The sequence below is a fragment of the Haemaphysalis longicornis genome, unplaced genomic scaffold, assembly GCF_048455015.1.
Source record: "Haemaphysalis longicornis isolate Haplotype H1 unplaced genomic scaffold, Haemaphysalis longicornis Haplotype H1 scaffold_2, whole genome shotgun sequence".
Taxonomy (NCBI): Eukaryota; Metazoa; Arthropoda; class Arachnida; order Ixodida; family Ixodidae; genus Haemaphysalis; species Haemaphysalis longicornis.
This window is the reverse complement of record NW_027526295.1, coordinates 270,548,244-270,570,779: the sequence shown is the minus strand read 5'-3', so window position 1 is coordinate 270,570,779 and position 22,536 is coordinate 270,548,244. Positions and strand designations below refer to the sequence as shown.

The 22,536-nt window shown below is 46.1% G+C and overlaps 1 protein-coding gene across 8 annotated transcripts in view; it reads left to right on the top strand.

The window, feature by feature from the left end:
• The window catches only part of LOC144170706 (secretin receptor-like), a 358,512-nt gene that overhangs the window by 296,779 nt on the left and 39,197 nt on the right, over window positions 1-22,536 (top strand). For 6 of the 8 annotated variants that reach the window (XM_077700659.1, XM_077700666.1, XM_077700664.1 and 3 more), the window contains exons 9-11: window positions 712-781; window positions 10,142-10,233; window positions 15,900-15,917. In XM_077700659.1, the coding sequence (XP_077556785.1) occupies window positions 712-781; window positions 10,142-10,233; window positions 15,900-15,917 (180 nt within the window). The remainder of the gene's footprint in view (window positions 1-711; window positions 782-10,141; window positions 10,234-15,899; window positions 15,918-22,536) is intronic. The other 2 variants (XM_077700660.1, XM_077700665.1) reach the window with 1 other exon arrangement.

The following is a 22,536-nucleotide window of genomic DNA, read 5'->3' as shown; positions in this document are numbered from 1 at the left end:
AAGAGAAGGGAGGCATTTACTTGCCAGATCGCCAGTCGACTATCGTCTTCCGTCGACATTTGCAACGAAAGGAGCAGATACGCGGCAATTTTTATTTCTGACACACCGCAATAGCAGTGCTGGTCGCCTCCACCGGCGGTTCACAGCTGCTGCAGTTAACCACGTGCGCATACTACTCCGCATGTACCACAGGGACAATGGCTAAAAAAACCGGTCTGCGCATGCCACGGTCAACACCTCTACTAGAGACAACCTGTGTTTCCTAATGTAGGTATATGTCGTGTGGTTGTCCTTCTCAGTTCTTCCCCGTAAATAATTGACGCCTAAATAGAGGGTACGAGTTATTTCTTGTGTTCATGAAAAATTAAACCTTCCCCTGCTAAGTTACGGCACTTTTCTGTAGCGAGTTTTTTAATTAAGTTTCGCCCAGGGACGCGGGTTCAATTCCCGGCAGCGGCGGCCGCTTTTCGGATGGAGGAGAAAAGCAAAAACGCCCGTGTTTTCGAGATTTCGGCGCATGTTAAAGGTCCCCAGGCAAATAAAAATTAATCGCGAACCCTCCACTACGACGCACCTCATCGCCTTTATAGCGTCGGTACGTTAAATCTCGCAACCAATCAAATCAAATCAATTTTATGAAGTTTCACCTGCCCAGTAGTGCGATGTACACCAAGAATAATACACGTAATTGTATCGCCTTCATTTGTACAGATGCTGGACGACTAATCCCCGACAAGACTTGTTCTGGATCATCCGTGGACCTATCACCGCCTCCATCGTGGTAAGTGCGGCAACGGCTGCAACGTAACGGATGCTCTCCCGCAGCATTAGGGAAGCAACCATTGGCGTCAATATGGAGATTTCATAGTTTGTAAAACACGTTGTGCTCGAATACGTTACGCCCAGCAACGCGGTATCGGCTTCCTTTTGGCGACCAAATTTGAGTGATTGGCAAGTATTTCATGCGAATGGCGTTCATCTCATGGTCTCGCCTATTTCACGTGTAAACCCAGAGGGAAAATTCTCTAAACAGAGAATAAAGGTCGTGTAACGACATAGCTGGGATCACACCTCGGTGCGTATTATGCTAAGATAACCGAACTAAGTAATTGTTACTTAATTGCATGGCGAATTTTCGGTTGCTGTATGGACTCAATATCTCACTCACTCGCACTTTCGTATGCGTGCTTATTCATTTCGGTTTCAGTTTGACTTATTGCATGGGCTGTTTTTTATGCCTGCCATTTTATGCTAGCAACAATGTTAGAACCAAGTAACATACACGCAAAAAAAAAAACAGGGTGTTTTTTTAACTGTGTATACTCAGATATATACCAAGAATGCTCGTTCGAAATAAAAACAGGAGAAACTGCACGGAATGAAAGGAAAAGCAAAACTGGAAACGCGATACGCTACATGTACAGTAAACAAATTTTGACCATCGACATCTTCATCCTAACATTTACCTTGGTCTTCAGTCCCCTAACTGGGCTTTTGTGACTTGTGTTCGCGATAAAACATACATATTGCAAAAAACAAAAGCAAGACTCCAACTGTTCCCCTCACTCTCCCTCCCCCTCCCCCCCCCCCCTCATCGCTTATGTTCTCAATACTGCAACAGGATCTCGTGTGACTGCACATACCAAGAACAGCCAGTGATAGTTAGGGGCGTCTGCGGACAAATGCGGCACAGTGGATGTGCCGCGGAAGCTTGCACAATGCTTTTCGCCTAACTGATGGCAAACTATAACCATACGTGCACACTATGAGACGTGCTTTTCTTTTTCTACGCCTTTCTGGCCGAACCATACACCGGTGGCAACACGATCGCCCGTATAGCGCGCCGGCGGGCAGACGAGATCTGCCACCCCTGCCGAGAGCCGCGGGATCAGACAGCTCGGCAGACGATCAGCATTACTTATTCACGAAGTCGGCGGCTCCATTACGACTCCACGCCCGGACCATGATGCGCAATATGGCAAAAGAATAGCAGCAAAGGCTTCATCGTCTCTCGATAAGTGCCGGACCACACGCTATGCCGGAACGCCCCGGGCTACTCCGCCTGTGTGCACCAGCAGCTTATCATGAAGCTATCAGGATGAATTATGTTGACTTTGTTAATCCGAGTGTAGCGCACATGGGTCCCCGCCCCGCATCTCAAAAGGAGAAAGAATAAGGCAGAAACTAACACCGAATGAACATGAGCGGGCTTCTTTTTTTTCGCGTACTTATCATGCATTGTCTGCTTAAAGGGTGGCTATGCCTTACTGTCTTAGCTTTCATTCTGTACAACAACGTGATGGTTTTGCACGCTGCAGGAGGACATTTTTCCCGGATATAATATATTCAGCAAATCTAGAACGGAATTACATTTTCCCAAAATGGTTAAAAGCATCTCTTACATGCTAAACGTGCCTAACTCGATTTAAAAATCTTTCTGTTCCGTGCACGAACAAAGGAAGCCAAGACAGATAATTACGACATGGGCGCCCATGTAGTGGTTCGACTTCACCTGGTATACGCAAACTTCAAATGGGCCATAATCACGTTAAGAAGGACTGCGAGTTGGGCGTGTTGGTATAAGTTCATGATGGGTACAGCGCAGACAAACCTCGGGCAAGGAAGTACTCAGGACGCAGTGTCCTTTCTTGTCCGAATTTTGTTTGCGCTGTACCCATCATAAGCCATATTCACACAGCAGGCCACGTGTCATCGGCTTTGACCTGCCCGGTAACTATGGTTGGAGGTGGCGCGGACCTTAAATTTATTTATGTATCTTGTTAATGTACTTCGTTTTTGTTTGTGTACTTGCTTTATGCTTTACGTCTGCCCAGGGCTACCTCAGAACCACGCACTGTTGACATGTATGAACTGTCTCAGCAGTGGCAGCAGTTTGGAAATGTTTTGACTCTATAAATTCTTCGTGTTGAGACTGGCTATAATGAAGGCACATGGATGAAGCTTCTGGTCTTTCGCACGAACGAGCTCCGCTACCGCCAAAAAAGTGCGGATGACCTAAGCACCCGAAACGCCAGGGCACTAACCAGAGAATGTGGTCCTAAGGGCACTAACTTCGATATGGTCCCTTCAAGCATGCTCTGATGCAATATTTAGCGCTTAAAATACCATGTGGCCGTAATTACCGTATAAACGGTATTTTAATCCTCCCCTTTTGAAACAGGCTACTTTCAAAGAAGGTGGAGCACCAGTTGGTCTTATACTGTACGCGAGTCAACGTCCGTCCAAACACGTTAAATGACTTCCTGCCTTTGCAATAAATGGTCCAGTAAATGCTCAGAAGCTGGAAAAGCTCGGAACCACCGACTACGACGACATCAATTAAACGAGATGCGTACGAACCGACTGCGGGTGGATACACATTTTAAGTCAGCGTAACTGAGCCACCGTACATGACGCTGATGTGCGCCACGGCCGCTCGATGGGAACTAGACCTAGTTCCCATCGAGCGGCCGTGTGTTCGCTGAGTATTACATTTTTCGCGTTTTTTACAAGCAGCATTTCAACAACATCCGCCGAGCAGTTGCAGCGCTGCGGTGGGAGCGCTGCCGGCTGACCGTGCACGCTGCCGGAGGTCACAATGCCGGAACCGGCGGTGGCACGCAATGAGATTTCATTATGTGAGATCAAATTACGCGCCCAGACAAGCTGGAGCCGCCCTGAGCGTAAAGCTTTAATGGCCTCTGCAGAGAGCTAATTAAATTCGGTGTCAGGGATTTTATTTGCTTTTCGCTCACGCCTCTCTTCAACCTCTTTGTTTCAATGCGGTTTTGTAATTGCTCCTGACTTCCAGTTTAATTTTATTGCCGTTTTCGCTCGTCTCTTGTTAGAGCCGCATTTTCTTTTCACCCAGTCTCCGGTTCAACATGACGGTGACAGGTGGCGGAGAGCTTATTTAAAGAGCGTGGCGATCGTTTTGCCAGCTTTCCAAGACAAATAGTACCGGTTTCTCTTAAATAGTTGGTGTTCTTGTTTTACATTCTTTTTGCCGCGCAGAACTGCCGCTAAATGAAGCTTGGGTGTAATTAATTCCTTCAAACTTGTCTGTTCGAGTGATAGCTCGTTTGCACTTGAAAACAGTACATCCTTCGCCCTTGCTTCCTCGGAGCGTCATACGTTGAGTGGCTGCAACGAGTACGCCTCATGGTAACGCCCATTTTTTTGCTATCACCATCTCTGTACAACGTATATTTCTCACAAGGAATAGTCGAATGTGGGCATAAATGGAACTAATTTGTTACTTAATTCCTTTCAGACGTACCCCGTACGCCTGTCATTTATCACGACAGTGCCACGTATTAAACCTAAAAGTGCTAAGCATTAAAAGTAATGGTCTGAAAGACGTCTTTGCTCAAGCAGCGGCTGTAATTAGCGAAAATGAAAGAGAGAAACTGTTCGCAAGATCGTCAAAGTTTGAAGTACGTAACGCACAAAAACAAGGAAGGCGAAGTACTGGCATTCTCACTGTTTATTAAGCTGCTTCTATTGCATCCGTAACATCAATACGTACTTTTCATGGAACAAAACAAACAAGTGATATCACCTGCCTGAACCCGGAGGCCTCAAACAAAATTACTGGGACACTCAAGTCTGCTCACGAGTTATGGATGCGAAAGCGTTACGGCAATGGTAGCTTGTAGATGTGCCGTGAACCTCTGACGGAAGCTGTCATCTTCAGCGGTTAATCCTCCTGAGCGTGTACATGGAATCGGGGGTGGGCTTGTTGTCATTCCTGCCGAATGGGAAATGATAAACCAGCTCTAAACCTCCACACCAAAGCTGTCGTCTTTTTCCCGTGCATTTCCCCTTGAGGGGCTACGAGGCCAGACCGAAGACCATTCGAAACTCCGTAGTGGGAGCCACCAATCTACAGAACCATAATGACATACACGTGCGGTGTAGCAGTAAAGAGTCATCAATGAAAGCAAAATTCTTTCGCATTCAAAGCACGTAGGCAGACTAAAGTGTACCACGAAGGCAGTGTTCGTGTGGTGAAGAAGGCGAGTGCAGAATTTCAGTTTCCTCGCAGTGCGCGTCGCTGGGTTCAGTTCCGGTTCTTGCCACTTTCTTTTTTCTTTCGTTTAAGAAGCAAATAATTTGGCGGCCATCGGCTGCTCACAATACCGGATTTTCCACCCTATGGCACATTTAATGATTCTGCAGTTACAGATAAGATTGGCAGACCTCACGCCCGCATAGGTAGAATCCGATGTAGCGCAAAGCTTTCATCGTGGCAGACCTGGAGTTAAATGAACTTGCACGTGGCATTTTTTTTAGTGCTGCTGTGCTTGGCGTAGCTGATGATTTTTCAGCCAGGTGTTAAGCGGCGAGTGCATCGAGAAATACGAAACGTAACAGGGAAACGCTGATCGTTTCGATCTCCCCCAACGAATACACCACCAGAAGCAAGCGCAGGGAACGTGATACACGCGTGAAATCGGGCTTCTCCAGGTGTCCGCTGCCTTCCTTCCCGCAAGGCACTTCCCTGCCGGCACGGGAGGTTTTGCGCTGTTGTTTCAGTTGTTAGTCGGTGCTTGAACTGTCTTTTTTTTTTCTTTCTTTCGTCCGCGTCCCTGCGCTGGTTTTTTTTTTTTTTTTTTCGAGTAATGCACAGTCAAGTAGCCAAAACCCAAGCCTCAGTTAGCTTTTCCAGCCCCGAGGGCGGGGTACATGGGGGCCAGTGTTATCTGGGGTGATATTAAACCCAGCGGCGTGACCGACCGAAAGCAGCAGCCCTCCGAAAAACCAGGAGGATAGCCAAAGAAAGCTTCGCTTTAAAATTAAGTTTGAAAAGTTTTGATGACCAGAGAAATTATAAGGCAGCTGTTGCAGTTAGATAAAAAAAAGTGTTTTTCGTGCGTAGCGCTTCTGCGGTTGTACAAACTGGCGTCACCGCTCTGGTAAGCAGGCAGCTATTCACCCTCTTTGCGCTCTTACAACGTGAAGGCACGGAAGAGAAACCGGCGATTTCATGGCGATAACTGCACCTGCTCCTTTATGGCACAGAAGCAGATTGAAGTAGAGATCGGGAAATGGGCAGGTAGGCGCGTCTGCGCCAGCCAATGTCTAACGGCCTTTTCTGCCGCCAACGAGCAAGAGGGCGCTAGTGCGCTCCTCAGTCAACGTTATACTATACTGACTCCGTTCATTTCAAGCCAAATTTCTCTACCCCAGGGCACTTTTGGGGGTCCTTTTAACTGCTTCAACGAGAAAATATTTCCATCTAAAAGTACGAGATCTCGAGAAGGGTTGTGTCGTATTTGAAGGACGTCCGTTCAAGCAGCCTTAGTTAAAAGCTACCCAGGAAGAAGAGCCCCAAAAAGCCTTCTTCGCTCTTAACATTAACGTTCGGGAAGCACAGCATGATTAAGGGCCAAGAAGTATTTGAGGCTGTTAGGAACGAACGACCGGATGCAGGGCGTCCGGAATATGAATAACTGTGGAAGGAATGAAACCAGCAGCTAACTCTTTTTTTTTTCGAATAAGTACTTGCTTGGGTTGCATGCTTCAGCTTCGCCATTAGCCTGAAATATTCAAATTTAGCTTTCTCTCTGGTTCGAATCACAGCCCGATGGTAAGTCAGGTTGGTCGCACTCTTACTGCGACTCTCCGTGGACTGCCACGACAGCTGTAGAACTCGAAGTTTAGAACTCGCGGTAACGCGGATGTGCTCCACATACGGTTCTTGCTATAGAACATTTTTAACGACTCTATTATGGTTATGTTTGCTTCCTTTAGAAAATAGAATTAACAAAGCTGAACTCAAGACATTTTAGAAATAGCTGGGAAGTAAAGCATGCCGTAGATATGGGCTGCATATTTATTGAAACTAACTGACTCTAACTTCGTGCACACTGGCTTAGGCAAGCGCGTCTCAGGTGAACACGGCTCGAGCAGTGCCTGAAATGGCGTTCACATATGCCATGTTAAATACAACGCCCAGAACCGCGTCAATTCGCACTTTGCCTCTTTTTTCTGTTAAATTAAACTCAATTCATAATCTTATACGGCACTTGAATTCCGTGCAGTCGCATGACGTTCTAACACACACAGTTATCTCCTCTGCTGATGAGCTTGCCGCACTTTCGTCGCACGCTTTCTCAACTGCTACCCTTTAATACACCTTGTGTTAAAATCATACCTCAAATCGCACTGAAGGCAGAATGGTTAGAATAGTTGAAGTATAGTCGCACGATGGAACGAAGCTCGAAAGAAACGACGAGAACAGAGAGGAACAAATAGGACAGGTCGGCGGCATCTTGCTCTATTTGTTCCACTCTGTTTTTGTCGTTTCCTTCACTATTCCTTCCATCGTGCTATCTTACCTACTCGCCCACCTCTCCTTGTCACTGAAATTAGTCCGTGCATAGATAAAAATTAGTAACGTATGGTAAAGTGTATGAAGGAAGTTCGTTCTATGTTAATCTGGTATCGCTTATTCATCGTAATCGCGTTTTCTGAACAGAACATTGGCCAATTTTTGCTACAAATTTAAAAGAAATGCAAGGCAGAATGACGTTTTAACTTAAATTAAACCATTATTCTTAAGTTATACCAAATCATAATTAAGTGAAGCTTGATGTTGTAAGGGTCCTATTAAACAAAATTGTGTGCCCATTACGTAAGTGCGTTGCATATCGACGCAAGTTTGCAAACCCGGTAAAGGATTGCGCAATTGCCTTGCCCGCTCAGCCGATTGGCAGCCAGTTATGTCGATAGGAAGTAAAGCGTGTTTTAATGCGTTACTTTCGATCTGGCATGCGCTCTTTCTACCTCTTCCGGAAGTTAATTTCCTATGTGAGCACATTAGTGGATGCGGAACTTATTTTGTTTGTATCGAGTCAACCTGATTATTGAAATTACTCGCTTATTAGCAGGCGGAAGCTTGTTCCTAATCAAACTACCTCGCATGAAATGGAAAACAAAGGGCGTTCAGCACTGATATATTTGATTATTGCTGCGTTTGTACGATACCTTTGCCAGCTCTTTATATCTGCGTGCCTTTTTCGGCGCCCGTGTTCGCGGCACGGAATGCCTTTCCTGCGTACAATTTCCGCCTGCGGAAGCATACCCAGAACAGCGCAACGAGTCTGGTAAAACTAATACACTTGGGGATAAAACGCTCCTACCGTTCTTTATTTAGCTTTTGTGGACTTGTCGCGGAAAGCTCTGATTGCATCAATACCATTGCTGCACAGACTGATTCTGGACGTTATTGCTCACGCATCCGCAGTGCACGATCGACCCTGCACTGCGTGGTGAATTAACGCACATGCAACTATACTGTTGAACTCGCCAAAACTGGCAGGCTTGAGTGTGCGCACGTGAGTTAAGTTCATTTGATATGACTTTGATTTTGAGCCTTAACGCGCCGACGCTGCACAGGCGATGAGGTGCGCCGTAGTGAAGAGCTCCGGATCAATTTTGACCACCTCAGAATCTTTAACACGTGCGGAAATTTTGAACTCACTGGCGTTTCCGCTTTTCGCCTCCATCATAAAAGCGGCCACCGCGGCCGGAAATCAAACCCGCGTCTTTGGGCTCAGCAGCACGACGCCTTAGCCACTGCAGCCGCCGCAGCGGGGGCGAATTGCATTCAACAAAGCTGTTCGTGAGAAGTGTGCCGCCTGCGAATTACAAGTTAAAAGTTCTGTGGTGCCGTTCTTCGGTCTTCTTGAGAAGTACTTCAGAAGGCGCTATGCATATTTGTTCCTGAAATGAGTTACTACTATGGTCATTTCTAGCTGCGACGGTGTCTTTCATTCATTTTTCTCTTTTTCATTCGAAATGTGATTGATGAAACAAATTGCTCCTCGACTGCACCAGCTAATGCTTGGGCGAATTAGCGGTTTCGTCTTGTTCGCTTTGTCCTGTTTCCCTCGTGTATGTTCCCGTATCTTTTTAAGCTGCACAGCAAGACTGCGACCATATTGCTATTCAGCTTTATGTTTCGCGTACTTTTTCTGTTGCACATATGATATTTTCATGTAGCGAAGGAGGACGCAAGGCTCTTGTACTAATTTTTGTTGGAGTGAACGTGTGGTGCTTGGCAGTAAAGGAGAGGAAAAACGCAAAAGTCGGAGAAGAAGCCATCAAAGTGGCGTGCGCACTCAGGCGTCAGCGAATCGATGGTCTCCTACGTTTGTCCCGCATGCGTTTTCCACAAACATCCAATTAGATCGAGAACATCGTTTATCAAACAAGAACAGTCTAGGTTAGTGATGGCAAGGAGACACCCTTTTCTTGTAAAACAATATTGCCGGGCGTAGCACGCGATAGGAGAAAACGCGTGCTCCACTTGAACCTCAGAATAAGATGGCCATGTGTGGCCACATGCTCGTAACAACATAAGCGAAATGAATATCAAGGCATGGTTCTCAGCAATAAAAATGTATATTCATATCAGCGGTACACCAAAAGCAAGGACACAACCGACAGAAATAGGACACAGGACGGTCGGCGTCCTGTGTGTTTGCACTGTTCCACATTAATGAATCACCAACTCGGTTTTTACCCTATTTACCACCTCCATTGTTTTTGATGGTTAGATTTGTTCCATTTTTGTTTTCGGCAAATCGTAGTTTGCCGAATGTGAATTATGACTGCTACAGCAATGAATTTTAAAGTTGAGAAGCGAGCCACGTGCATAAAAACCTTTATCCTGTAGCCCATTGTTCGTCTTGTGAGGAAATGACCACCAGTCGCCCGATTTCGAACTGAAAAAAAGTGCGTTTCGTGGAACTACTAATTGAGTTTGCAGAACACGGTTTCCATCGAAGCACGTGCCACTAGAGAATACAGAAGAATTGGCTTTGGATACTTGCCGTGCTGGCCGCAGTTAAGAGAAAGTTTTAATGAGAGCTACAGAGCGATGACGTATAGAAAATCCCCCGACACTGAAAATTGCATCCGAGCACGTTTACGGTCGGACTCCTCGGTCTAGACGGAGACGCCCGCGCAGGCGCTTGTCACGAGTATTCCTTAAGCATTACGCTAATGATGTCATTATTAAAAACAACCCCTCGGTCTTGTATGCACGTCCTCCAACAGTGCTGTGTAAATTTTTTGGCTGAATGAAATAACGTGTCTCTCTCTTTGTCTCTCTCTCACTCTCTCTGCGCAGGTAAACTTCGTTTTGTTCTTAAACATCACGCGGGTATTGTTCGCCAAACTTTTTGCATCTCAAACACCTCAAGCCAGGAAGTACCGCTACAGGTAAGACCCCGCATTTGTCGAGCATGTCTCCTGCATGGCCTAACTTGTTTTCTTGATTTTGTTATCTTGTTTGAACGACTTCGCTTTCTGTAGTAACGGAGCAGGCAGTAGCGGAGCAATTTATAAGCAATTTCATATAGGGTATTTCACAAGCGCGCCTGCATCTCGCTTCCCAGCGGCGCTTTCGCCGCTTGGGGACGAGCAGGTACGGGTTTCTTTTCCACAGCAGAATAAAGCAAGCTTCGAAACGGTCACGCTCGCACACTATTCCCAGTTTCCTCTCTTTTTCTTGGCGGATGGGGGATCCTGTCCACTCAGGCGCTTCCGGACTGGTTTCCTCGAACTCCGGGACAAACTGTACACGTACTGTGCGACGTTCCAAGTTTTCATTTCCGGCACGCAACAGGACAAGGAAAGGGACAGGAAAGGCTTCACCCTTGTCGTGCCATACGTGCACAGGCTATCAAACAAGATTAAGAAAGTAGGTGTGAAGGTGGGTCGGATCACCGTAGTTGGTTTCCACCCAAAGGAGACGACGGAGTTTTCAAGCCAAATCCTAATCTTTTTAACTTTACTGGATGTGACGAGTACCAGGCGAAGTTTCGTTCTTAGCGTTTCAGGCACTCATTCGGCGGGAAATCCTTTTGTGACGATCACACCCGCGTCTATCATACAGTGCAGTGTGATGCTAAGCGAAATTGTGTTATTTGAAAACGCAATTTGGAGTTACTATAGTCAGCAGTATTTATTTTAGGACACTGCTCTCATTTTTTGTAAGCTATGTAAGTTCAAACTGGACTGTTTTTGTTGAATCTGATCTAGTCGAAGCTCCTTCACGGTGTTAATAGCGGAGTTTTGCAACGCGCGGAGACCTGTACTGGAAAGTTAAAAGGGCCATAATAAAAAATACAACTTGGTTCAATTTTAAAGAACTAGCCTTTCGTAGCTCAGCGAGCTCCATCCCAGCCGCGAAGGAAGCTTTTTTAACCGAATAAAAACAAGAATTATATAAAACCTCAGATAGCGCGCTAAAGTGACGCAGTATGTAGAGGAGTGACATAATATGGGCTAGAACTAAAACAATGATTAACTGTCAACCGGAGTTAGAGGCCCAGATACAATCGCCCAGTAATGTTCCTTGGTGGTAGCTAGAACCACTAAATAAGCTACGTTTAAGAGTAATGACACTGACACACGACGACAGCCATTTTGATGCTTGGCGCCAGGGTGGCCAGTTTCACTCGCCTTATTGAGGCTGACATTTACGGGCGCAATCGGTCCGGGCGGCGCTTGGCAACCATGACAGCTGTGTTTACTTTGCGAGGATTTAGAGACAGACAGACAGACAAAATAAAGGGCTATAAAATAAAATAAAAGCCCAACCCGTACCACATACGTATCACGGGTGACGCTAATTAAAAATAAACAAACTGGACCGAAGTCAAAGAGTGTTTTTACGAAAGGAAAAGAAGAAAGAAAGAAGAAAGAAGAGAGATCTATCACGCGAAACCAAGTCAAGGGAGGGGACGGGAGGCAATCAGTGGTATTTTTTAAACTATTATGTGGCAGCTCGGTTGTGAGTCAACATGTCGGTCTTCATACATGTGATCTTGATATGCAAACACCAATGCAGTTTAAGTGCTTCCTCAATGGTGAAATTTCATGCTCAACGTTGACTCTTCTTGATCTTCTGTCTTGATCTGCCGTCTTCGTTCTCTGCCGTGATCCGATCTTCATCTTCCCCTGTCCTGCTGTCCCTTGTGTCCTGGTAGCCCTTCTGTAAAACTCAGAAACTGATTACTTCCCCCGACCCCCCTTCCCCGTATTTTTCCTCCCCTTTACATCATATTGAATCTTGCTGTTACTGATGTTCCAACCTGAACTATCTTGGTTGTGGTTTCACCTTGTTTCTGTTACTGATATCCCTACCTGAGTTATCTTGATTCTTGTTGCAACTCGTTTTTTACGAAAATTTGTTAGACTTCCACTGCTTCCCACTCCTTCAACTTACACTCACTTTATAATTTGTACTGCCTACTTTATTTCACCCTATTGGTCTTATGTCGTGTTTATCGCTCATTTTGAGTAATATATGATTTCTTGCACCCCGTTACGCGATTATATCTGCCACCTAACCTCAGATATTTTCAAGCGGGTGCGGCCACTATATCTCTTCCTCTGTTCCTTAAACCGTACTGTACATATACAGTTGTACCCTTTCACAATATTTTTTTTCCCATCCCCTTTGTAACCCTTTCTAATTTCCTGTGTGCATCTTTTTACTTGGTCTTCTATTCTTGTTATAAGAGCACTAAAACACCAATGGGTCCTCAATTGTAATTGTGCCCTCCTGAGTGACCAGCCCTGGTTGATATATTCCCGTTTTAGTCCCTGCCTACCCTGTTTATAATACTTCCCACCACTCTACTACAATTCCGTGCTCTTCTTGAACATACCTCCCACGTGGGAGGGTATTTGTCCACCTCTTGCCACTAAATGCACCTTCCCGCCTAGGTATGCCAGGGGGTCACCAACTAAGACCAACTCTGTGCTTTTGCAGTTACCTTCTTTCATTTCTTTTTTTCCTTTTTCCGAGTTATCCCCAGGGTCTCCGGGCATTGTTGCGCACACTCGAATTGGAGCATTGTTGTACCTTGTGTAGTACTGACAGCCTCAAGCTGTGCTACTGCGAAAGACCACCTCCACCTCGAGAAGGAATAATAAAAAATCCACTGCCCCACCTCTATCGTCCTGGTGGCCACGTACTTGGTCGAAGTTTTGAGGGTGATGACCCACCCTGCGGTAGAGGCTTATTCCTATTTGCTCCTTGTCTTTTTTCTCCCACTTCCTGACCCCCTGTGAGACCGCCACTGGAAAAATGCTTGCCAGCCGCCTCAGGAGTCTGTGGTTTCATTACTTTGATGTCATTTTTTTTTTCAAGTGTGGATTGGCCTTCTTTCGGTGATCCTTCCAGTTTTATACCCACGTTGGTTGATGGATATAAGTTTGCCATGTCGAGCCCCTGGGTGGTCTGGTGGTCTTGTGCGGCAGTGAACCGTTCCTCCCCCTCAGGGGGTGAAATCAATAGTGAGCACGGCGGAATACCCATTAACCTATTCCTCTTTAGTTATATTATTTTATTAATCTCTTCTACCATTTGTGCTAGGAACTCCGTTAGCTTTTCGTCTTTTATTATTTCTTGTTTTTGTTTGGATAACTGATGCTTTAGTGTCTTCTTGAATTTACCTTTAAGGGATTTCGTCCTTGGACAGTCGTCTAAGTAATGGTCAAAACTGTTAGCTTCTTTTTTACAACTGCATATTTTATCATCTCTAAGCCCAAACCTATACAAATAGTGGGGGAACCTGCCATGGCCCATCACTGCTTGTGATACAAAATGGTTTGTTGGGAAGTGACTTGGGATATTTTTAATGTTGGGGACCCATTGGTACGCCTGAATGCTTGAACCCTCCTTAACCCATTCTTTTTGCCACCTGTCTAAAGCCTCTGCAAATAATTGTTTTTTAATGAAATGCTTTGTAATCGGGATGGTAAGTTTTTCTCCTTACTCTGCTGCTGTTTTTGCGAAATCGTCAGCTAATTCGTTTCCCGGATTGCCTGAATGACCCTTTATGTGTGCCAGTTGGATTATTCCCTTACCCTTATTGCTTTCTATTAGTTTTTTAACTTCCAAAATCATGGGATTTTTATTATAAGGATTTCTAATGGCCTGTAATGCTGAAAGACTGTCTGTTATTATTTGTACCTTTTTACATTCCTTGGAACTGATATACTCTATTGCCTTGGTTAGTGCTACCACCTCCGCCTGAAAGTTATCGCAAAATTTCGGTAAACTATATTGACAAAAATCTACTATACTCAAATTTTCATTCATAACCACAAAGGCCGCACCTACTTTGTCATTTGATTTCGACCCATCCGTGAAAATGTGAAATTGACAGTCCTCTTCCTCTGAATGTTCTCTATTGTAAGGGAAAGCTAATAACTTTGCTGGGTGCCTTTCCCACTTGTCTATCTTATTTATTATATTATTTCTATGGAATGCCACACCTTCCCATGTAAAAGGTTTATCTTCTTTCATAATCTTGTACGTTTCTACCTCCTTCTCAATCGTAGATCGTAAGATGGATTGGCAAGATATTACTTACTATATTCAAAGCGATATTAGGCGCTGTTCGATAGGCTTTGGCTACTTTTAGTAGAGCTATCCTCTGTATCGACCTCAATTTCCGCTTAATGTGACTTTTAGCTGAATACCAGAAGGGTGCTGCATATACAGTTATCCTTTCAATAGCTCTTAAGTATATTATTCTTAAATGTTGACTTGTCATTCCTTTTTTTCTAGATGTGAATTTCGATAAATTCAGCGCCAGCAGAGTAACTTTGTCTTTGATATACTTTAAATGGCTCATAAAGCTTAGGCGACTATCTATGATGACTCCTAATATCTTTATCTCTTTCTCTACCTTAATATTGTTACCCTGTATCTTAAAAATTGGTGGTCTGTTCTCGTATTTGTTCCCAAGGACTATTGCTTTACACTTGTCCATACTAAAGTGCAGGTTTTTCGTGCTCGCCCATTTTGCAACTTTCTCTAAGGCTGCATTTGCTGCCGTTTCAATTTTACTCCTTGATTTCCCTTTAATTACTACCGTGATATCATCGGCAAATGCTTGTATATGGCAACCAACCCCAAATTTCTCATTCAGCAGGTCATGAATCATGAAGTTCCAAAACATGGGACTCAATGGTGATCCCTGAGGTGAACCGATGGGTAATTTGAACTCTAGTTTCTTAAAGCCGGTGTCGTATATTATAGTTCTGGTTGTTAAAACACTTGCGGCAATCCTAACCAAGTTCTCTTTCAAACCTATTTTCTCACAAAATGCTACCACATGATCAGCTCTTATGGAGTTAAATGCATTTTTAATGTCTAAAGATATTAATATCGTTGTTTCCCCATCTAATTTTGCTTGATCAATTCGCCTTTTAATTTCTCTCAGTGCTTCTGACGTCGACCTGTTATGTATAAAGCCAAACTGGTTTTTGGAAAAGTGATTTTTTTTGTAAAGAAAATAATACATCCTGGATTTCACAATTTTCTCCAACACCTTACCTAGTAGTGAATTTATTGCAATTGGTCTATACCGTTCGTATTCATCTGTTGGGTTGTTTTGCTTTGGGATAAAGATCACTTTGGATCTCTTCCATTGTTCTGGAAAGTATCCAAACCTATAACATCCTGAATATACCCGATGAAGAAAATCCTTAATTACCTCATAGATTCCTTGTAAAAAGTCTGTACTTATACCATCTGGTCCAACTGCAATATCTTTCCTCAAGGCCCAAATAGCATATCTAATTTCCTCTTCTGTTATGTTGTCGTCCGTATTCTCAATATGTTCTACTGTGCTAGTGATATTGTCTATCTCCTCTGATTGCTGCTTTAAATTATAGAAATGGCTTACTAATTCCTCAACCGTTTCTTCGACTGATTGTGTCTGTTCCCCATTCTTCTTAGGTATGCTCGACAATACCACCTTTTTCTTAATCTTGTTCCTAGCTATTTTATAGGGCAATGTGAATGGATTTGATGTCATGTTGGCACAAATTTCATCCCAACTTTTCCTTTTTTCCTCTTTCAGATGTTCGTCGTACTGCATGTGAGCTTCATAATATCTCCTTTTATACTCTGCTCTGTGTATGTCATCTGATCTCTGATATCGCCTCCTGAGTGCCCTTACCAGTTTACGCTCCACCTCAAGTTCATCATTCCACCAACGCTTTGGCTCTTTATCCTTTGTGACATTTTTCGAGTGTTTTTCGACTAGACCTTCGAATTTTATATAAAAGTTATCAACTAAACACTTTACCTCGTCTGCTGAGTTTGGCTCCTCTGTTTCCTTATACCAAGGGTCATCCCTTAAATCGCGTAGTATCTTCAGTTTTCCTTTTTTGGTTAATCTGCGTTCTTTCTGTTTTTCTGTTTTAAAAATATTTATCATGATGTACTTGTGATCACTATTGTTGTGCTGTTCTAACACCTCCCATTTGTTTATTTCTGTCGTTAACTCTATGGATGCCAACGAAAGGTCAATCCAACTCTTCCCGTTTACCATTTCAAATGTAGGGATTGACCCCGAATTATTTAGAATATTTAAGCTATTGGCGTTGATAAAACTAATTACTTCATCACCCCTTCTATCTGCTATTGAACCTCCCCATAAAGGATTTTTTGCATTAAAGTCCCCTGTAATTAGAAAGTGTGTACCTTCTACAGTATGTAGCAGATTCTCAATTTCAACCATTATTGGGTTAAGATCATTCTTTGGTGCACAATAAGCATTTATAACAATTATTTCTTTATCTCTCCATTGTATTATTGTACATACTATTTCGCTCTTAAAGGAGCCATGAAGAGAAAACACAAGTTTGGTTCATTCGAAAGATTGCCTCGTTAGAACCATAACGACACCACTTATAACGCAAACTTAGCTCAAATAAGCTACATAATTAGGAAAAAAGGAAATGACCATGCGACCCACCAGCCCATTTTCCGCAACAGAACCTATGATGTCACTCGAGAATGCTCTGCGATTGGCGGAGGCCGGCAAAAGCAAACGCATGTTAGGCAGGGCTTACAGTTTGCATAGCGAGCTAAATGCCCGTGAAACATACTGCACATTCTTTTTATGACAAAGAACGGTGGAGTAAACGGTTGAAGTTCCGAACGAACACGCAAGCGTGTATGCTAATGCGTACGAAACTACCGCCAGCCGAACTCGACATCTCGCCGTCGCCACCGTCGCGCAGACGAATTTTCGGGCTCAAGGCTCTTCGGGGCCAACGAACCGTCCCAGCACGCACAGCCGCGACCTTGCTTGGTATCGTAATCTCTTCACAGGAGGTTGGCCGTCATATCGCCAACCAGCAAAGGTAAAAATAGAAACAAGGGGAGTAAGGAACACAGAGCAGCAACGAGATAGTGCCACTCGTCGCACAGGTTTCGGTATGGAGGTCGTGTTGGCTTGCTGCTGTCGTTACGAGCTTGTTTACAGTTTACAACCACTGAAAACTTCAGTTTGTTCGAGTACTTTACAATGAAATTTCGTTGCTGTGTTTTGAAATGCCCATGTAGTACGGGCAAATCGTCGAGGGAGTGCGACATCCACGCCTGTGAGATCTCCTTTCATGTGCTGCTCAACGACGAACCTCGGCGAAGCAAGTGGCTACGTTTTGTGAACTTTGCAAACGGAGGAGAAATAGAGCTAAAGGAAGTACGAGTGTGCTCGCTTCATTTCCGAGGAAGTGATTACGGCAGCGACCCGGACATGCTGGCGCTCGTCGCCGACTTCGTCAAAGCGTTCTGACCTTGGGGAAACAAATTGCCGTACACACCGCGCATTGACGCTCGAGAGAGAGAGAGAGAAAACGTTTATTGTGAGAGAATTTACGGTGTTCTTGTAGGAGTGGCTCCCTCTTCACAGGAATCCATGAGCTGTCTTAGCAGCCGCTGCCCTCTCGGTGAGCAGGAGCTGGTCCGAGAGGCAGGGGCTGGACAGCAGTGTCTCCCACTGCTCTGTGGGATTTGAAATGCGGGGAAGGGGTGGTGGGTGCATGTTTTTTCGACACTCTAGGATGATATGTCGTAGTGTACCAGGTTCTTGGCAGTATTTGCATTCTGCTGGATACTGGGTGGGGGAGATCCGGTGAATCCTAATTGGATGCGGGAAGGTGTTGGTTTGTAGGAGTCTAAGTGTTGTTTCTTGAGATTTTGTGAGGTTTGGGTGAGGTAGCGGGAAAGTCCGTCGATTAAGTTTTTAATGTTGTGTTATTTCGTGGTACGTTAGAAGAGGTACAGGTTTCTACACATCCTCCGAGGCCTGGTCGGCAAGTTCTCGGGCCTTTTGGTGGGCAAATTCGTTGCCCTCCATTGAAGCATGTGCAGGCGTCCATACAATTCTTACTTTTCTGTCAGGCAATTTGGTTGAGAGCATGCGGTGCGTTGCTGGTGCCACCCAACCCGACCTGAAGCTCATGCACGCTTCCTGGGAGTCTATTACGACCACCGTGGCTTCCGTCTGCGTGAGGGGCAGTGCCACCGCTAGCTCCTCCGCTTCTTTGGTTGATGCGGTTAGTACGGTGGCACTGACAAGAAGCTCTGTCTTTGTGGTGACTACCACTGTCTTTGCTCTTCTACCACGGATTGTGGCTGCATCCGTGTAGACCGTTTCCGGGAGGGTGCCGTATTTTTTGTTTAAGGCTTTCGCTCTAGCTTCTCGTCGACCGCTGTGGTGAACTGGGTGCATGTTCTTTGGCAGTGGGTTGGAAAAGATATTATGCCGCCACCGATCAGGAAGCTGCTTGTTCGGCTTCACGTCTGGGGAGCTCCATTTGATTCTGTTCAACAGTTTTTGGCCGGTTTGTGTCATTGCAAGCCGCGCTTTCTGGCTGAAGAGGTGGCCCTCTATGAGCTCGTCCACCGTGTTGTGCAGGCCGATGCGTAGGACCTTATCGGTTGACGCGCTCATGGGGATCCCAGGGCTTGCTTCGTGGCTTTACGAATGAGGGTGTTAAGTTTTTCCGTATCTGTCTTGGTTAGAGTCATGTAGGGCACTGCGTATGTTAGCCTCGATAGAACGAAGGCCTGGACAAGACGGATGGTATCGTCTTCTTTCATGCCTCGGTGTCTATTTGTGACTCTACGAATCATGTGCACAACTTGTTCGGTCGTTCTGGTCAGGCGCTGGAGCATTATGTTCCATTTTGTATCCTCTTGCAGAAAAAGCCGAAGCACCCTGATTGAGCTGCAGGGCGTAATTTTGTGTCCCTGCAACCTTGACGCTCGAATCTTTCTGGTCGGAGCAGAGCTCGAGCTAACGGCTTTCCATACACGACACCGGCCAACTGGCATAAGCGATACTGCTACTGAAATTGAAAATACGGCACATACGTACCAGTCTGTATTCGTCCGTCGCGACGGGGCTGACGAGGCAGCGGTGCCGACGGCTGGGCGTTCGTCTGTTGTGGCTATCGCGGAATGGTCGCTTTCCCGTCCACCGCGTATCCCACAACTGTTGCCGCTCGTGCACTTGGAAGCATTGAGAGTTCAAGTGGTGTGAGGTTGTTGAATGCGAGCCCGAGCTCCTCGGCGACGAGAGTTTTGTTCTCCGGATCAGGCGATTCCATGACTAGGGCTGCGGGTGCACTAGGTTTTACTAGTATTTTTAAAATGGCCGCCGTCTCGGTCGACTCCCGCGTGTGGGTGCTATAAGGAGTCGACATACTAAGTATCTGTTTCATGGACCGGCTCGTATGACGCCATTGTTCACGTGACGAAATGTGCAATTTCAGCGGGAGATTTAAAATTTTGGCTTAAATTGCCTTATTTCTCAGTGAATAAAGCATCATTTGCGTCCGGGAAAGCGCTTGGGGTACTATGAAACACCTAATCTTTCAAATAAAACAAACTTTTGCTTTCTCTTCATGGCTCCTTTAACTAAAATTGGAAAGCTAGGATATCTTCTAAATGAACAAGAATTGCCACTTTTGGGCAATATGCACTTGCCACTATACGTGTTTTAATTGGAAAGCCTATTATTTTTCCTTGTATATGATATGGCTCCTGTACAACCGATATATCTATCATGTTCTCTCCTTGGAACGTAATCAGCGATTCATTAGCCTTGAAGCACCTTGCCAGGTTAATCTGTACAAACTTTAACTCTGCCTCAGGTGCCTTGAATTTTTTATTTGAATCGTTGTCATTGCCCGAGTTACTTATCTCTGTTGACCCTTTCTTTTCCCCTTCAAGTTGGCCCTTTCTCACACCATCGTCTTACTTACTTAGATGCCTTTGACCAATTTGCCTTCTTGCATTTAGTCGTAGTTGGTTCTTTCCCGCATATTATCTTGAAATCGTTGGAAAGACGGACATCTCACGTCCATCATTGAGTGCCTTACATCTAGTACGTCCCGTCCGGCCTTACGGTTGTACAGCACGCACTCTTGACAGAAGAACTCTGATGCCGGACATTCCCTGTGATGATGCTGCCCTATGCAGTCTGTGCATGTTGGGTTTTTTTGTTTGCACGCCACTGAGGGGTGCCCAAACCTGGCGCAGTTGTCACACCTTGGGACATACAGGTTTTCGTTTGCCCTGTACATTGTTCATCCAATCCTCACACGTCCTTGCCCCATGATTTTTCGGAATGCTGGACCTGGGACTTGAGCTATTACTGTTACTTAACTCCTCCTCTTTGATTGTATCTTCCGTTTTATTATTATCTGCTCTTCCTCCGTGTTTCTTTGTTTAGCAAGTTCTTCCTGGATTTCTGCCTCCTGCGTCTCGTTCGGCACCCCCAAAATGCAGATTTCCGGCTGTCTTCCTCCTGGGAATTCCGCTGCCAGTTTGCTTTTGAGCACTTCATGGGTGTCCAGTTCTGATTTGAGCCTGTCCAGTCCCTCTTTCTCATCGGCTAGGACCAAAACTCCTTGTCTTGTTTTCCGCAGTGTCACGTTCTTTAACCCAAGCTGTGATGGTTCAAAGTTCTTTTTCAGTTCAGCTTCTGCTACCTTTGCTGCGTCTTTTTCCCATGTGTCTTTCAGTTTGATGTGCAAAACACTTTGCTTCCTCCCTTCTCCTTCCTCAGGGTCAGGGTCCGAGTGACGTTTTGCTTCGCTACTTCTCGTTACGTCTGCGAAAGTCCTCTGTGGGATACTTTTTAGTGCTGCTAGTTCACCTTCCAATTCTGCCACCCTGGCGATGAGGTCTATTGTTAGGCCCCTCATCTCCTGAATATCATCTGCCAATCTTCCCACTGCTCTTTCGTCTTCAGTTACTCGAGTTACCTTTATAAGGCTACTGAGAATTCTTGCGTCAACTACTTTTACCTTCCTTTGCAGTTCAACTTTGAAGGTTTCCTCCTCCTCGTTTGCGACCTGTTTCCGTGGCTCATCCTAACATTCGTCCTTTCCGAGTTGCGGGAACTCCTCCTCATTCTGTTTGGCGGAATCCGCCTTTTCCTTCCTTTTCTTTCTGCCTGTCATGTTTTCGTCCCTTTCCTTTTTCTTTTGCTCTCCAAACTGAAGTCCCTCGCTCTCCTTCCTAGAGCACTCGCACGTGCGTCGCTCGCTTGAAAGACGGCGCAACACCGAGCTCTGCAATCTATGCTCATCGCTCCAGGCCATCGACCCTGGGACCTGAACCACCCGGTCTACTCTCTTCGGCAAGTCTCCAGGATCATTCTGATCCATCATTTGTCGCATTTGACCGCATACACGTTGGGAACCCCTTCTCCGAAGGCGTAGTCATGCCCGGGACTCGCCAAGTCTAACCAAGGAGTTCGAATTCGGTGTCATGGCAACGGCGCGATCGCCGCTGTCGCCACGTGCCACCGATGCATCTCCAGCTGAAGCACGCGCTCTCACCACCGAGGAAACCCCTCGTGCCACCAAAGAAACTCATCTTCGGTGCATCGGCATGCCCACGCAAGGAGCAAGCCCGCCCAGCCACAGTCTGCCTCAAGACAGCCTGCCGTTAACAACGACATTCGTGCCAGCTGAGGTACGCCGCCAAGTGACGCGGCACCGCCGAACCAGCAGCATCGACTGTGCACGCAGCTTAGAACTCCTCTTAGCCGGGTGCAGCGATATCCTGGCCAGCCATGCACCCGCCACTGAGCTGCTGCAAGCTCGGGGCAGGAGACCTCTCCCTCTCGGCGCTGTATCATCGACCACCACGCCCTCCCTGGTTACGTCTGGCGACCACTGTGCAGGCGTCGAAGCGCAGCACTGCCCTCTCAACGCCGATGCAGACGACCAGGTGGTCAGCATGGACTCTGCGCCGCCAAAAAAACGCGGCCGAGACCCCGCCGACGGTTCGGGAGAAGAACAAGAGTACGCCGAGGATACAGCTGGTGACATTTCAACAGTGGACCCAGGGACGGCGGCCGATGCGCGCGCCCCCATCCCCAAGCGCCGCAACCAGACCAGCGATGCTCCGCAAGGGGTGAAAATGTCCCAGGCTGCGCAGATCGGCAAAACACGAAAGGCCAGGTCACGCTCTCACGTGAGCTCTCCTGCGCATTACCGGCCCCTTGCTACCTCCACTGGACAGGTTGCGATGGCGGCTTCTGCGAGGGAGCTTCCTCAGCGTCCCGCTGCCCCGTCGAATGGTGCCCCCGCTACCTCGCCGAGTGGCGCCGAGCTCGCCAACGAGCTTGTGCGCTTTGCGCGGCGCGCCGCAGAGCTGCGTGACAGAGCGGCGGCCGCGTCCGCTCT